The sequence below is a fragment of the Phodopus roborovskii genome, unplaced genomic scaffold (genome assembly GCF_943737965.1).
Source record: "Phodopus roborovskii unplaced genomic scaffold, PHOROB, whole genome shotgun sequence".
Taxonomy (NCBI): Eukaryota; Metazoa; Chordata; class Mammalia; order Rodentia; family Cricetidae; genus Phodopus; species Phodopus roborovskii.
In genome coordinates, this window is record NW_026126470.1 from 2,818,639 (window position 1) to 2,834,163 (window position 15,525).

The window sequence follows — 15,525 nt, forward strand, 5'->3', positions numbered from 1 at the left end:
AAAAAGTAACTTTTGAAAACTGCACCTAAATATTTCCAGTTGATTTCCCTATTCTGTTGTGCTAAAATAATAAAAGATTGTTATTTTGCAGTTCTTCAAATATATTTTCAAAATCCTTTTTGCGTCAAAGGTATATTATGCAGTGTTACATATCCGAAATTTAACTGTCTACTTGTGGTTTTCATTTGATTATAATGTTTAGTATAAAACTATAGGAAAGTTAATCACATTATGTGAATGAGTAGCAAAAATAATATGCTAAGTTAATTTTAGAAGAATGGTTAAATACTAGCTACAATGTGTTCCTTTTTTGTTGTTTTTTACTTCAAACTTTTTTTAAAATTTTTCTTATTTTACAAATTGATCCCAGTTACCTCTCCGTCCTTCCCTCCCTCCCTCTCTTCCACCCTCCCATGCCCGCTGACCACCCTCCCATCTGATCCCCACCCCACTCCACATGTAGGGTGAGTTCCTTTTTTTAAAAAATGGAGTTTAGAGAGTTTAAGATCTCAAGTAAAGAACTGTTGCTTCTCTGTGGTTATTCTAAATACATAGGTCAAAGACATGTACCCTCTGGTCTGGGAAAGGATTTGAATGTCCTTACACCATCTGTGCAATGGTTTTACTTGGGAGTTAATTAAAGTAATTTTTAAAATAATAAAAGTAAAATGCATGTGGAAACCTACAATATGCCTATCTACAAAATGTTCTGCCTCTTCAGTGCTAATTCCAGAGTCTTTTATTCCTTCTGATGGAAAAAGATAATTGCCTCACTTTTTGAATCCCATACTGTTTCCGCACTTTATACACTACAATGTTATTCTTGTCACACTATAACATAATTCAATAAATCAGAGTGATAATTGAATTCTGAAATGCAGCAGATTAGAAACAAATGAGCTCACAGATTTAAATAATTAGCTAAGTGGAAATTTTCTAAAATATGAAATTTACTAAAATATGAAGTTTTGATTGCTTCTGAATGAGTTGGAGTATATAATTTGGGTATTTACAATGAACAATAATGATTCTGTGAATGGACACTTTATCACACAGTCTCATGTTAACTATACCTACAAGAGACTTAAAACTGGACTAGCTATTAGGGTACTCAGATAGTTAAGGCGCGGTAATCAGTTTGGAAGTCTACCAGATGGGATGAGTAGGAACCAGACTATGCTAAAATGAGTATAAAAGTGATTTGAAACTAAGAAGATATAATTATGTGATATATTCTTGACCTGCCTTAAAGGATAAAGAGAATCTTCTGAAAATATCCAACTCTTGCTTTATCTGGAAAAATTGTAAACAGGAGAAACTCATTTATCCCAAACCACCCTTATTCTCTGTAGTTTTTAAAGATTCTCTACTAGATTCAAAAGATAATTCATTTTTCATCATTACTTGGATACCATAACACAACACTTAGAATGATTTTGCCTGGAGAATGTTCTTTAAAAATTCTATCAAGTTGGGAAATGGCAATTGACAGACGAGGTAGTCTCCCTGAATGTATCAGGACAGCCCCTGTGCATTATCTATGAGAAACTTCTCACAATGACCCATGCTGGTTGTGCTGCTCTTCAGGAGATAACAGAAGATGATGTGAGGAGGTTCTTCTACATTCATATTGTAATTAGAGTTGGGTAATATGCATTCCGTTTGTAACTGTAGCTAAATTACTTTATAATGTCATCTCAACACAGATCAGAAATGACAAAGGAAAACCACTCTTTGACAACAGAATTCATACTGATGGGATTCTCAGATCACCCAGTCCTGAAGACTCTCCTGTTCCTGGTGTTCTCTGCCATCTATCTGGTCACCATGGTGGGCAATCTCGGGCTGGTGGCCTTGATCTACATGGAACGCCGTCTTCACACACCCATGTACATCTTTCTGGGCAACCTGGCTCTCATGGATTCCTGCTGCTCCTGCGCCATCACTCCCAAGATGCTAGAGAACTTCTTTTCTGTGGACAGAAGGATTTCTCTCTATGAATGCATGGTGCAGTTCTATTTTCTCTGTCTTGCTGAAACTGCAGACTGCTTCCTTCTGGCAGCAATGGCTTATGACCGCTATGTGGCCATATGCAACCCCCTGCAGTACCACACCATGATGTCCAAGAAGCTCTCTGTTCAGATGAGTATAGCCACCTTCATAGCCAGCAACTTGCATTCCATGATTCAGACTGGCTGTCTGTTAAGATTAAATTTTTGTAAATCAAATCGCATTGATCACTTCTTCTGTGATATTCTTCCACTCTACAGGCTGTCCTGTACGGACCCATTTATTAATGAATTAATGATATATATTTTTTCAATGCCAATTCAAGTCTTTACTATTACCACTATCTTGGGCTCTTACTTTTGCATTCTGTTCACTATTATCAAGATGAAATCCAAGGATGGGAGAGGAAAAGCATTTTCTACTTGTGGGTCCCACTTTTTTTCTGTGTCGATATTTTACATCTGCCTTCTTACATACATTGGACCATCTGGAGATGGTAATAAAGATATTCCAGTGGCTGTATTTTATACAATAATAATTCCTTTGTTAAATCCTTTTATTTATAGCCTGAGAAACAAGGAGGTCTTAAATGCTCTTAAGAAAGTTATGAAAACTTACGGCACTTTAAAAAAATTTTCAGCATCATCAGAACATTAATTTTATATCACTAAACTAATTTTCTGAATATGAAATATAGAATATTGAAAATGTGGTTTATATAAAGTATTAGCCTTTAAATTATTAGAATGCATTATTAAACAGTATACTCAATTGATTCAAAATAATTTGTCAACTATAATCTTCTCTATAAACAAGAAAAAAATTAACTCTTCTATCTAGTTTCATTATTTGTAAGAGATTTTTCTTTAGTACTGTAATTTCATATTCAATAAACTAATAAATTCCAAAATTGAATGGTTTAATTGCAAAATTCTTCTTTAATTAATGTTGTTTAGCTAATGGGAAAAAGTATGCATTATGTTTCCAGAATTCCAAATCTAAAATTTCCAGGAATTAACTTTTCAAAATATTTCCTTCTCTTCTTCATTTTGTAAAGCAAATGCAATAGAGAAACCTATGACATAAATCTAATTGCATCCTTTTAGAATATTATTATTAATATCATTATATTTAGTAGACTATCATACAAATTTATATAGTTTTACTCATTTTATCAGCTTATGTTAGATTAGTAGACACTTCAGCTAGAAGTTTTAAATTTCAAGTTCTTGGCTTCCTTTTTCATTAATTGTTATTTCACACCCATTTCTGTATGTCTATTTATATGTTATGTATATAATGCGTATGTGCATATGCATAAATATATATACCTATATATTCCTAAACACATAAGTACAATCTGCTCAGTCTGTGTTAAGTTATTTGCATGTTTGCATTCAGGGATGACCATCTTACTAGACAACAAGTTGTTGTCCTCTTATTCATATAAAACTATGTTTTAATTTTCAGCACTACTTATTTTCTTATGGTTTCTTTGTTTAGGATTGAGACCTACTATCCTTTTCACCATCCATGCCAACTTTGTTAATGACCTGAGGTTGTGACGGAAACAAATTAATAGTATAGAGTTTGTTGCCATTTCACCAAAACTCATTAAAGTGAGCAACTTTATATTATCATGGCATTCTTATTATTAAGATATTTACATTCATACAATACTATTACATGTAGGTTTTATTTTGAATTTTAATGCATCTTCAATTAATGTTGTTGCCCATATTTCAGTTATGAAGCCAATTTGTCTTTACTTATCAACTCTATTTACTTTACTATGGAATGTGACAGAATTTGAGAGTGTCCATGTCATCAATTACCTTGACACTTGAGAAGAGTTCTGCCTATACATGTTATATCATTCTTATTTGGATCTTTCTCATATTTTTTCCATCATTAGATTTCTCTTTTGGAGAAGAATATCACAGAATTTAATTATACTTAATCTTTCAATGAATACTTTCTTTTTTTTAATTTTTTTTAAAAAATATAACCAAGTCCATTTAAATGAAAACAAACATTTATAGACAATATTTGGGAATTTGGGCGTTGTTCTTTCCAAACTACTTCCTGCTGGTAAGGGGCGCTGTCATGGGGGATTCGAAGAAGATGCAGAAATCCTGGCTGTAGTCTGTAAGGCTGCTTTGTCCAGCTGTTTTGAATGTAGGATCACCTCGTACTCTGTTTCAGGTGGTCTGGCTTGATCAAACCATATTAGTCTGGAAGGAATCCACTCTTTTCATTTTCTGTGGAAACAAAAATAGAAATCCTTTTCCCCAGTAACTTGTCCTTCAACTTAAATTTTGGAGTCAAAGCATTTTTTTTTAATTTAATTTATTATTTTACATGTCGATCCTAGTTCCCTCTCCCTCCCTTCCTCCCTCCCTCCCTCCCTCTCTCCCACCCTCTCTTCCTCACTGTTATCTTCTCTGCCCTCTCATCTGCACCTGAACCACCATCCCATCCCATCCCCCAACCCCAGTTCCATATGTAGGGCAATGCCATCCAGGTGGGGTCATGTACATTTGACAGGTCATTTAAAGTAGAGACTAGGGCTTCTCTCCTGTCTTTAGGTTAATGCAGTTATCCCTCCATTGGGGATGTGTTTGCAAGGTGCTTTTGAGCACCCTGGATACATCCTGGTTCCACCGTCTGAGGTCCCTTAGACTGCTCAGTCCTTCTAACTGAGACCCATATTCAGGGAGTCCTGAGTCAGTCCCATGCTGGATTCCCAGCTATCAGTCTGGGGGGGCCCATTAGCTCCTCCTTGTTCAGGTCAGCTGTCTCTATGTGTTTCTGCAACCTGGTCTTGTCCTCTCCCTCTGCATCTGGATTCTAGTTTGACTCAGTGTTTATGTATGGGTGATTGCTCCAGTTTCCAACAGGTTTTAGACGAGGGCTCCATGGATAAGTAAGTTGTTGATTTCACTATCTTGGAAGGGCATTTATGGTAGCCTTTCCACAGATGCTCAAATTGTTGGTTGGCAGCAGCCTTGTAGGGCTCTAGATTTTTTTTGGTTTCAATTTTCTCTTCAAACAAATATTGGCTCCCTATTTTATGTTCTTTCTCTTTCTCTCTCTCCCTCTGTGTCTCTCTCTGTCTCTCTCTCTCTCTCCTGTCTTCTATTTATATCCTGACTCAATCTTCCTAGTTGCACATGTTTTCCTCTCCTCCCCCTCGCTTTCTCCTACTTCTCTCTCCATTCACTGTGCCCCCCCCACTTCCCCTGTGCTCTGGGGGACTTGTCCCTTCCCGCTTCTGTGAGGAACTTTATATGAATCTCTTAGAATACACCTTGTATCCTAGTTCCTCTGGTGATGTGAATTATAGGCTGGTGATCCTTTGCTCTAGGTCTAAAATCCATATATGAATGAGTACATACTAAGTTCCTCTTTTTGTGACTTGGTTACCTCATTCAAGATGGTTACTTCAAGTGCCATCCACTTGCCTGTGAATTTCAAGGTACCATTATTTTTTTCTGTAGAGTAATATTCCATTGTGTAGATGTGCCATATCTTTATTATCCATTCTTCAATTAAGGGGCATCTAGATTGCTTCCAGGTTCTTGCTATTACAAATAGTGCTGCTATGAACATAGTTGAACAGATGTCTTTGTTGCATGGATGTGGATCATTTGGGTATATGCCTAAGAGGGGGATTTCCGGGTCCTGTGGTAAACTAATTCCCATTTTCCTGAGGAACCATCATACTGATCTCCAAAATGGCTGTACAAGTTTGCACTTCCACCAGCAGTGGAGGAGTGTTTCCCTTTCTCCACATCCTCTCCAGCATGAGTTGTCATTGGTGTTTCTAATTTTAGCCATTCTAGTAAGAGTAAGATGGTATCTCAAAGTTGTTTTGATTTGCATTTCCCTGATAGCTAAGGATGTTGAGCACTTTAAGTGTTTTTCAGCCTTTTTGATTTCCTCTATTGAGAATTCTTTCTTCAGTTCTGTACCCCATTTTTTAATAGGGTTATTTGGTGTTTTGTTGACTAGTTTCTTGAGTTATTTGTATATATTGGAGATCAGCCTTTTGTCGGATATAGGACTGGTGAAAGTCTTTTCCCAGTCTGTGGGCTGCCGTTTGGTCTTGTCCTCTGTGTCCTTTGCCTTACAGAAGCTTCTAAGTTTGAAGAGGTCCCATTTATTTGCTGTTGCTCTCAGTGTCTGTACCCCTGGAGTTATGTTCAGGAAGCAGTCTCCTAGACCAATTTGTTCAAGGGTAACTCCTACTTTATCTTCTAAGAAGTTCAGTGTGGCTGGATTGATGTTGAGGTCTTTGATCCATTTGGACTTGAGTGTTGTGCATAGTGACAGACATGGGTCTATCTGCAGTCTTCTACACACCCTCATCCAATTGTGCCAGCACCATTTGTTGAAGATGCTTTCCTTGCCCCATTGTATAATTTTAGCTGTTTTGTCGAAAATCAGGTGTTCATAGGTGTTCATTAGGTGTGGATTAATCCAAGCCTCACAAGACAAAACTAAGAAAGAAAACTACAGACCAATATCCCTGATGAACATCGATGCAAAAAATACTCAATAAAGTACTGGCAAACCGAATTCAAGAATACATCAGAGAAATCATCCACCATGACCAAATAGGCTTCATCCCTGGATTGCAGGGATGGTTTAACATACAAAAATCTATCAATGTGATCCACCATATAAACAAACAGAAAAAGAAAAACCATATGATCATCTCCCTAGATGCTGTAAAAGCCTTCGACAAAATTCAACACCCTTTCATGATAAAGGTCTTGGGGGAGATCAGGGATAACAGGAACATACCTAAACATAATAAGAGCAATATACAGCAAACCAACTGCCAACATCAAACTGAATGGAGAGAAACTTAAGCCAATTCCTCTAAAATCAGGAACAAGACAAGGCTGCCCTCTCTCTCCATATCTCCTCAATATCATACTGGAAGTTCTAGCTAATGTTATAAGACAACAAAAGGAGATCAAGGGGATACAAATTGGAAAGGAAGAAGTCAAACTGTCTTTATTTGCAGATGATATGATAGTTTACATAAGCGACCCAATAAACTCTACCAGGGAACTCCTACAGCTGATAAACACCTTCAGCAAACTAGCAGGATACAAGATAAACTCAAAAAAATCAGTAGTCCTACTTTTTTCAGATGACAAAGATACAGAGATAGAAATCAGAGAAACATCACCCTTTATAATAGCCACAAGCAACATAAAGTATCTTGGTGTAACGCTTACCAAACAAGTAAAAGACCTACATAATAAGAACTTTGTGGCTCTAAAGAAAGAAATTAAAGAAGATACCAGAAAATGGAAAGATCGCCCATGCTCTTGGATAGGTAGGATGAACATAGTAAAAATGGCAATCTTGCCAAAAACAATCTACAGATTCAATGCAATCCCCATTAAAATCCCACTACAATTCTTCACTGACCTTGAAAGGATAATAATCAACTTTATATGGAAAAACAAAAGACACAGGATAGCCAAAACAACCCTGTACAATAAAAGAACTTCAAGAGGCATCACCATTCTTGACTTTAAGCTTTACTACAGAGCTATAGTTCTGAAAACAGCCTGGTATTGGCACAAAAATAGACAGGTAAACCAATGGAATCGAATTTAAAATCCTGATAAAAGGTTCTTTTTTCTGTCTTGGCTGCTATGAATGGATTTAAGATTATTTTTTATACTCACTACATTGTTTATCATATATTTCAAAATATGTTCATTCCCATTATGGTTGTTGTCTTTACTCATGGGCAAGGTAGGCAAGGCTCAGCTTCCAAGGATCCCTCTTTGTGGGGGGTGTTAATATGTCTGGAACATTGATGCAGCGATTTATGCCACCCCCTTCTAGTTCCTTGTAAATTTCAAAACTAGTATCTTCAGGAGAAGAATCAAAGTATGTTATACTGTATATCATTATACAATATTAAGTGATGTTCACTGTTTTTAATTTTAAAATTTTATTATATATGTGTTGTTAACTTTCCCTTATTTTGATTTCATCATCCCAAATCTTTACTGTCCTTACCTATTTTATCCCCTCATTTGCATTTTTATTTCATAGTATTAGTTTCTTAATTTTTAACTTCATTGTTTAGCCTTAGAGTTGGTTTAAATAGGAATGACACATATAGACACATGTGTTTGAATGCTTGGATATATGGAGTGGCACTATTAGGAATTATGGCTTTGTTTGAGTAGGTAAGCATTTTTTGAAAGAAGTGTGTCACCAGGGGTAGGTTTAAAGTCTCAGAAACTGTATGTCATTCTCTTCCTGATGCATGTGGACCCACATATAGAACCCCTTGTTTCTCTCCAGCACCAAGTCTGTCTGCATGTTACCCTTCTTTTTACTGAGATTATAATGAACTAAATATCTGAAACTGTAAACCAACTCCAATCAAATTAAGTGTTTTCCTTTGTAAGAGTTGTCTTCATGGTGTCTATTCACAGTAGTAGAATCCTAAGACAGAAGTTGGTCCCAGGGACCATGGAATTGCTGTGAAAGATCTGACTCTGTTTTTGCTTGACATAATGTAGATTTTAGGATTTTGGATTAGGAAAGCAGTGGAATGCTTTCGTGGAGCTTCATGGGTCATCATAGTAGGAACATGGACGTCAGTGGCACTGAGAGCATATTGAACTCTAGGAGTCTGTTTTGAGAGGTTTCAGGGGATAAGAATATTAATGTGAAGCCTAGAGAATATTGTTTTGATACTTCGGTGAAGGATGTGGCTGCCTTTTGCCATTATCTGAAAATATGCATGACACTTGAAGAGTTTTGGATTATTTTATTGGCATAAATTTCAAAATAGCCTAGTATTGACTCTGTCACATGGTTATTGGTGTTAACTTTTTCCATGACCTATAATGAAAAGGAGCAAGCTGAGCAAGGAACATTGCAAAATGTATAATTTGAGCACAAAAGTTGTACCAGGAAGTAAGTAGAAGGGAGATACATCCATGTTCAATGAGAAAAACAGATTAATAAAAGCCTGATCATGGATTAAAAAAGCAAGTGGTGACCTCAAGGAAAGATTCCATGCAATTTAGCTTCCAAATCGTGAAAATGAATTAATGAAAAGTTTAGGTCTGGGTGTGTTGTGCATGCTTACTTTAATCCCAATAGTCTGTATGCAGAGAGAGGCAAATCTCTAAGTTCAGAGCCAGCCAGATCTGTAGAGCATTCCAGGACAGCCAAGCTTAGGCACTGAAAATGGAAAACTAGTGAAGATATGTTTTAACAAGGAAGCCATGTTCTAGCCTCAGCAATCAGCATAACTTGGCAGCTTCTGCAACATAGTTCTGGCTTTAGAGGAAAGTAAGGAAAGCCTATGAGGTCAGGCATGAGTCTGAGGTGTTCCTGCATGGAGGCCTACAGAGGCCATGGATAAATCTGTGAAGGTAAAGCCTGGATTGGTTTGGAGATTCCAAAATGTTGGAGATACCAGAGCCATTGAAAAGCTGCTAACAGGGAGTAGAAACAGCCAAAGGCAATTGTGTTGTAGTCAACAAAGCTGAAAGCAGTTGGAGATCTTCCTGAAGAATGCTTTGACATCAGCCATGGAGATGAAGAATTAGGAGTTCACCCACTGGTTTTGTGTTTTGCTTTGGTCCAGAATTTCTTCATTATGTTCCATTATGTTCCCTTCACAGTAATAGAAACCATAAAACAGCATCTATTATCTATGTGTTTTCCATTATCATCCTTTCTGGATATACAGTTACTTTTTCCAACTATTTCCTGAGTATATTTGAACACTTGGCTTTATTTTATGTCTTTACTGTTACTGTTACCCACTTCCTCCTTTCTAAGTCATAGTTAGAACATCTGGAGAGAGATGCTTGCTTGTTAAAAAGATTATCATGCGAAATCAGCCATGGTGCACTTCAGAAGATGTGCCAATCAGAGGATACATGAAAAGGCAAGGCATCAAAGACTTAGAAATCTACCCAAGAGGAAGACATGGACCCTTTAAAACAAAAACCTTCATGAAATAGAAGACCAACAAAAAGTGTCATCAGAAGGATGCATCAGGGTTCCAAATTGCATCTCTAATAACCAATTAAGAACTACACATTGTCCATGACATCTGTGACCCTAGCTCTGTGGAGGTGAGGAGGTAGAGATACTATGATGACTGAGGATTGATGGCCAGACTTAGGAAGAGACTTGTTTGAAAGGAATAAGGCAGGTGTCCTCTTGACTTGTACATAGACATGCTCTTTCACACACTTACAAATCAAACCCATTCACCAAATAGTACAGACAAATTGGATGCCATTTTATGTTTCAATATGTGTATGTATCATACAAAGTTTGTCAGATTAAACACATTTACCTCCCAAAACTTTTATCACTTTTATGTTGTGAAAACCTTCAAAATCTTTTCACTTTTAGAACTCTACAAGATGTGACTATGACCTGTATTCACCTCCCGAACTCCTTGCTGCTCAGTGTAGCTGCCTACTCATTCACCTTTCACTGCATCACTGCCGCTCTCAGTCTCTGGCAGCTACAACTCTGCTCTCACCTTCTGTGATGTCATCAGATCCCAGACCCGAGATCACACAGAACTCGTATTCTCTGTCCTTGTTACTGCACTCAGTATAAGGATATTTCTACTATTTTTAATACTTAGTCTATGTTACTCTTTAGAGTTTTATACTTGATGTGGATAACTGTGAAGAGATTATTTATCATTTATATATAAAGTTTCTGATTAACCCAGTAGTTACTAAGGATTCCTCTATTCAATGTTAGACTAACTGATTTTTCTGTTTGATAATTTAATAAAATTTGAATTTAATGTAATTTAAACATCTTCAGTAATTTTAAATAAGTCATGAACTACCAAGAGTATCTGAAATTATGTGAGACTTTTCATATGTAAAATAAAAAGGAAATTAATATAAGATGGAATAGGACTTTCCATATTCCTTCCTGTAACTGGATGAATATACAAAGAAAACCTAATTAAGAATATTTATATCATAAAGATTTCAATATGTTTTATATTTGAAATCTGAAAATAAGCAAGGTGGTGTGGTACACACTTTTAATATCAGGAATTGGGAGGCAAAGGCAGGCAGATTTCTGTGAGTTCAGGGCCAACATGCTCTACAAAACTACACAGAGAAACTCTGTCTCTAAAAACCAAGTCAAAAAATACATTTAAAGGATGTGGTCAAGTTTACTATAGGTTGTGACAAAAAAAGAATGTGATTCCAGTTGATTGAACCATCTTTTGCTGTCTTGTCCAGAAATCCAAATTTCTGTTCTAATTTGTTACCAAGCGATCCATATTATTTTTCTGAGTATTGTTATTTCTGTGTAAGCAAGATCAATGATGCACAGGTAATCAAATTCATGAACCATAAAGATGATGTTAAAGCCAACTTTGTTGATAGCTATTAGATTTAAACTCAAAGTCTCATTTTTCTTACCTTTAATTAAGATGTTTGGTTTAATGGTGTTTTGGGAACCAGCTTTCTAGTCTAGAGTCTCTGTAGAAATACCTATTGGCAATGCCAAGTAACTCCCTTTAGAATTGCCACTGACCTATGAGTAAAGAGAGTGTCCTAGGTTCTTATAAATTATTCCCCAATGCTTTAAGGCCTCTGTAAGCATCAGGTGACTCTATTCATCTATATAGAATTATGGGTAGTGAGCTCACAGTATGTGGATGTCTTTGAAATTAATTTTTAATGATGGAGAAACAAATCTAAAATTCTTCTACATTTATTTACTTTTACTCACTTATGTTTATTTGGTGTCTGAATTGAAGATCTACTGAAAAGACAGAATGAAGACATAGGTGAGTTATTTTGTCCATTCTGAGCTTGAAAGCACCATAGTTTTATCAGCAAATACACAGAGAAATTGTCTGCAACTCTGAAAACTAATTCTAGCATAGGCATTAAAATTGTTTAGATTTGGGTGAATAATTTTGCATGGTACTAGAGGGAAAAATGAGTTTTGATATAGTATGTTCTGATACAATGTTTTAAAATCTATTTGTATTGTCTACATTTATAATATGAATATACATATTTGACTTGCTGGTTTATGTTGATAAAAAGCAACATCTTATAGGGCTAAAAGCATTTTTTAAATAACATAAATTATAAGGTAGTTATCAGTCTCATTATAGGGGAAGGGCACTTAAGGTAGCCTCTTCACTATTGCTTAGATTCTTAGTGTCATCCTTGTAGATCTTTGGACATTTCTTTAGTGCCAGATTTCTCTTTAGACTTATAATGGCTCCCACTATTATGGTATCTCTATTCTTGTTCTCCTCTATTCTTCCCCTGACTCAATCTTCTTGCTTCCTTATACTCTCCTCTCCCCTCCTCTTTTACCTTATATGCCATCCTAGAGCCTTCTCCAGAGTGGCTGTTGGAAGCAGAAGCAGACAACCACAGTTAAACACTGAGCCGAACTCCTGGAATCCAGTTGTAGAGAGTGAGGAGTGATGATCAAAAAATTCAAGATCAGGCTGGAGAAACCCACAGAAACAGCTGACCTGAACAAGGAAGAGCTCATGGATCCCAGACTGATAGCTTGGAAACCAGCATAGATCCATTCTAGGCCCCCTGAATGTGGGTGTCAGGAGACCTAGGCAGTTTATGGGGCCTCTGGTAGTGGATACATATTTATCCCTAGTGTATGAATGGATTATGGTAGCCCATTCCACATAGAGAGATACTTTCTCAGCCTAGACATCACATAGGGCCTAGGCCCTGCTTCAAATGATAGGACAGACTTTGAAGATCCCCCAAGGAAGGCCCCACCTTCCCTTGGAGCTGATGGGGTACGGAATGGGATAGAGGGTCAGCGGGGAGTAGTGGAGGAGAGTAGGAAGAGGGAATTGTGATTGACATGTAAAACAATATTGTTTCTAATTTAAATAAAAAACTCATGAAAAGTAACAATTTGAGATATAGTGTAGTGTTATATATTTAAAATATAAGCAATAATTTATTTTATTCATTTATTTATAAGCCATTAGTGTTACAACACCAGAAAACTTTTCCATATTATGGAAGTGAAAAAGGAAACAGTGTATTAAGTTCAGTCTAGACAACAATTAAAAATCAGTGTGATCATACAGCAATGCTATTAAAGTAACTATTGCACTCTGTTCTTAAAAGATTATATTTTGAGCTCTATTAAAGCAAGAGAACTGTAGCAATTTCAAGGAGAACAAAATGATTATAACAGAAAAAATATGTTGTTTCTAGATTTAAATATTTCATTATTATTCTTGACAAACTAAAATCCAAAAATTAGGGTGGTTGTTGAATTCTAACATGTCGACTACGAACAAAGAAAATAACTTAAAGTTTAAATAATCATATAAATATAAAACATTTATTGTATTCAATATATAAAAAAGGTTGCTTCATCTGAACAACATTCATGAGTACATAGCAGATATTTGACATTTACTTATCAGTGTGAATACTATGAGCAGACAGCTTGTCACTAAGATTCACAATAAACCATACATGCTGAACACTGGAGACTGCACAGAAAATATCAGAATACAGGATAATTAAGAGTAGAAGCAATTCATTGAGAATTTATCAAACAAGATAGAGTGGGATCCTAAATATATTAAAACCCATAGAGAAATAATTTTAAGTAAAAAGTAATATTATGCAATCTTATCCAAACTTAAAAGTTAAAGGAGCCTTCATTTAAAATATCCCACAATGATCATAGATGGAAAACATAAAATAGAAAAAATGTTTTTCAGACTTTAATTCTATGATTTTTTTTTTATCAATTAGTCACTAACACATGCAGAGGGAAAATTATTTTTAAAGAACACATTGACCCACAGATTTTTCTTTGAAAATATACAAGGAGATTCTTTTAAATGGAAAAATAGAAAATTACCTACACTGATCATGTATTTATACAGAGACATATAATAATCCATATGATGCATCTAGAAATCTCAAGATTATAGCCATATATATATTTGCACAATCTGTGTATATGCACTCTTATCATTTATGTGTGATTTCTTCTCATATAACTTAACCTACAATGACATATTTCATGGGAGATCCTCATTTGCTCACTGTAACTACAGAAGGATACTTAGCCATATTCTGCCTATAATAATATCAACCTTCTTAATAATTTTTGTCTCAGCATAGAAACAAGAATGGAGAAGATAAATCAGTCTTTGACAATAGAGTTCATCCTGGTGGGGTTCTCAGATCACCCAGATTTGAAGACCCTCCTGTTCCTGGTGTTTCTTGCCATCTATCTGGTCACCATGGGGGGCAATCTCGGGCTGGTGGCCTTGATCTACATGGAACGCCGTCTTCACACACCCATGTACATCTTTCTGGGCAACCTGGCTCTCATGGATTCCTGCTGCTCCTGTGCCATCACTTCCAAGATGCTAGAGAACTTCTTTTCTGTGGACAGAAGGATTTCTCTCTATGAATGCATGGTGCAGTTCTATTTTCTCTGTCTTGCTGAAACTGCAGACTGCTTCCTTCTGGCAGCAATGGCTTATGACCGCTATGTGGCCATATGCAACCCCCTGCAGTACCACACCATGATGTCCAAGAAGCTCTCTGTTCAGATGAGTATAGCCACCTTCATAGCCAGCAACTTGCATTCTCTGATTCATGTAGGCTGTCTCTTAAGATTAACTTTCTGTAAATCAAATCGCATTGATCACTTCTTCTGTGATATTCTTCCACTCTACAGGCTGTCCTGTACGGACCCATTTATTAATGAATTAATGATATATATTTTTCAATGCCAATTCAAGTCTTTACTATTACCACTGTCATGATATCTTATTTCTACATTCTGTTCACTATTTTCAAGATGAAATCCAAGGATGGGAGAGGAAAAGCATTTTCTACTTGTGCATCCCATTTTTTTTCCTGTGTCAACATTCTACATCTGTCTTCTCATGTATATTCGACCATTTGAAGAAGGGAATAAAGATATACCAGTGGCTGTATTTTATACAATAAAATCCCTTTGTTAAACCCTTTTATTTACAGCCTTAGAAATAAGGAGGTTTTAAATGCTGTTAAGAAAATTACAAGTACCTATAGTACTTTTAAAAAATCTTCAGCTTCTACAGCTGACTAATATAGCTCATTGAAATGAGTTTATTAATATAAAAATAAAAATGTAAAGTAGTAGGTTTTAAATCATTAAACTATTTATTACACTACTAGTGTAACTCCTAAATAATTTGTTAATTATTCATCTGAATTCTATAACTTAAAGCCAATGTAAATATAAAAATTGTCATATCTACTCTTGTTACCTCCTTTCTATTTTCCAGTAGTATCACTGTAGTAAATTAATGGCATATCACAATCAGATGTTTAAATATTTCAGGGTATCTTTTTATCAACATTGTTTAGTAAATTGAACAACATTGTGTAAGGTTTTCATTGCCCAAAACTTTTAAAACTTCCAGGAAAGCGCTTGGTTATTATCATT

The 15,525-nt window shown here is 35.8% G+C and overlaps 1 protein-coding gene and 1 pseudogene across 1 annotated transcript; both read left to right on the plus strand.

The window, feature by feature from the left end:
* The first annotated feature begins 1,713 nt into the window (after positions 1-1,713).
* On the plus strand, positions 1,714-2,667 carry LOC127227345 (olfactory receptor 181). Its single transcript, XM_051191648.1, has one exon. The coding sequence runs from the start codon at positions 1,714-1,716 to the stop codon at positions 2,665-2,667; it is 954 nt and encodes a 317-aa protein (XP_051047605.1).
* An 11,545-nt stretch (positions 2,668-14,212) lies between these two features.
* Positions 14,213-15,165, plus strand: LOC127227311 (olfactory receptor Olfr180-like; annotated as a pseudogene).
* Positions 15,166-15,525: the final 360 nt, after the last annotated feature.

What these genes read in the sequence shown, in the direction of transcription:
- LOC127227345 (XM_051191648.1), top strand. Translation starts at nt 1,714, where the DNA reads ATGACAAAGGAAAACCACTCTTTGACAACAGAATTCATACTGATGGGA.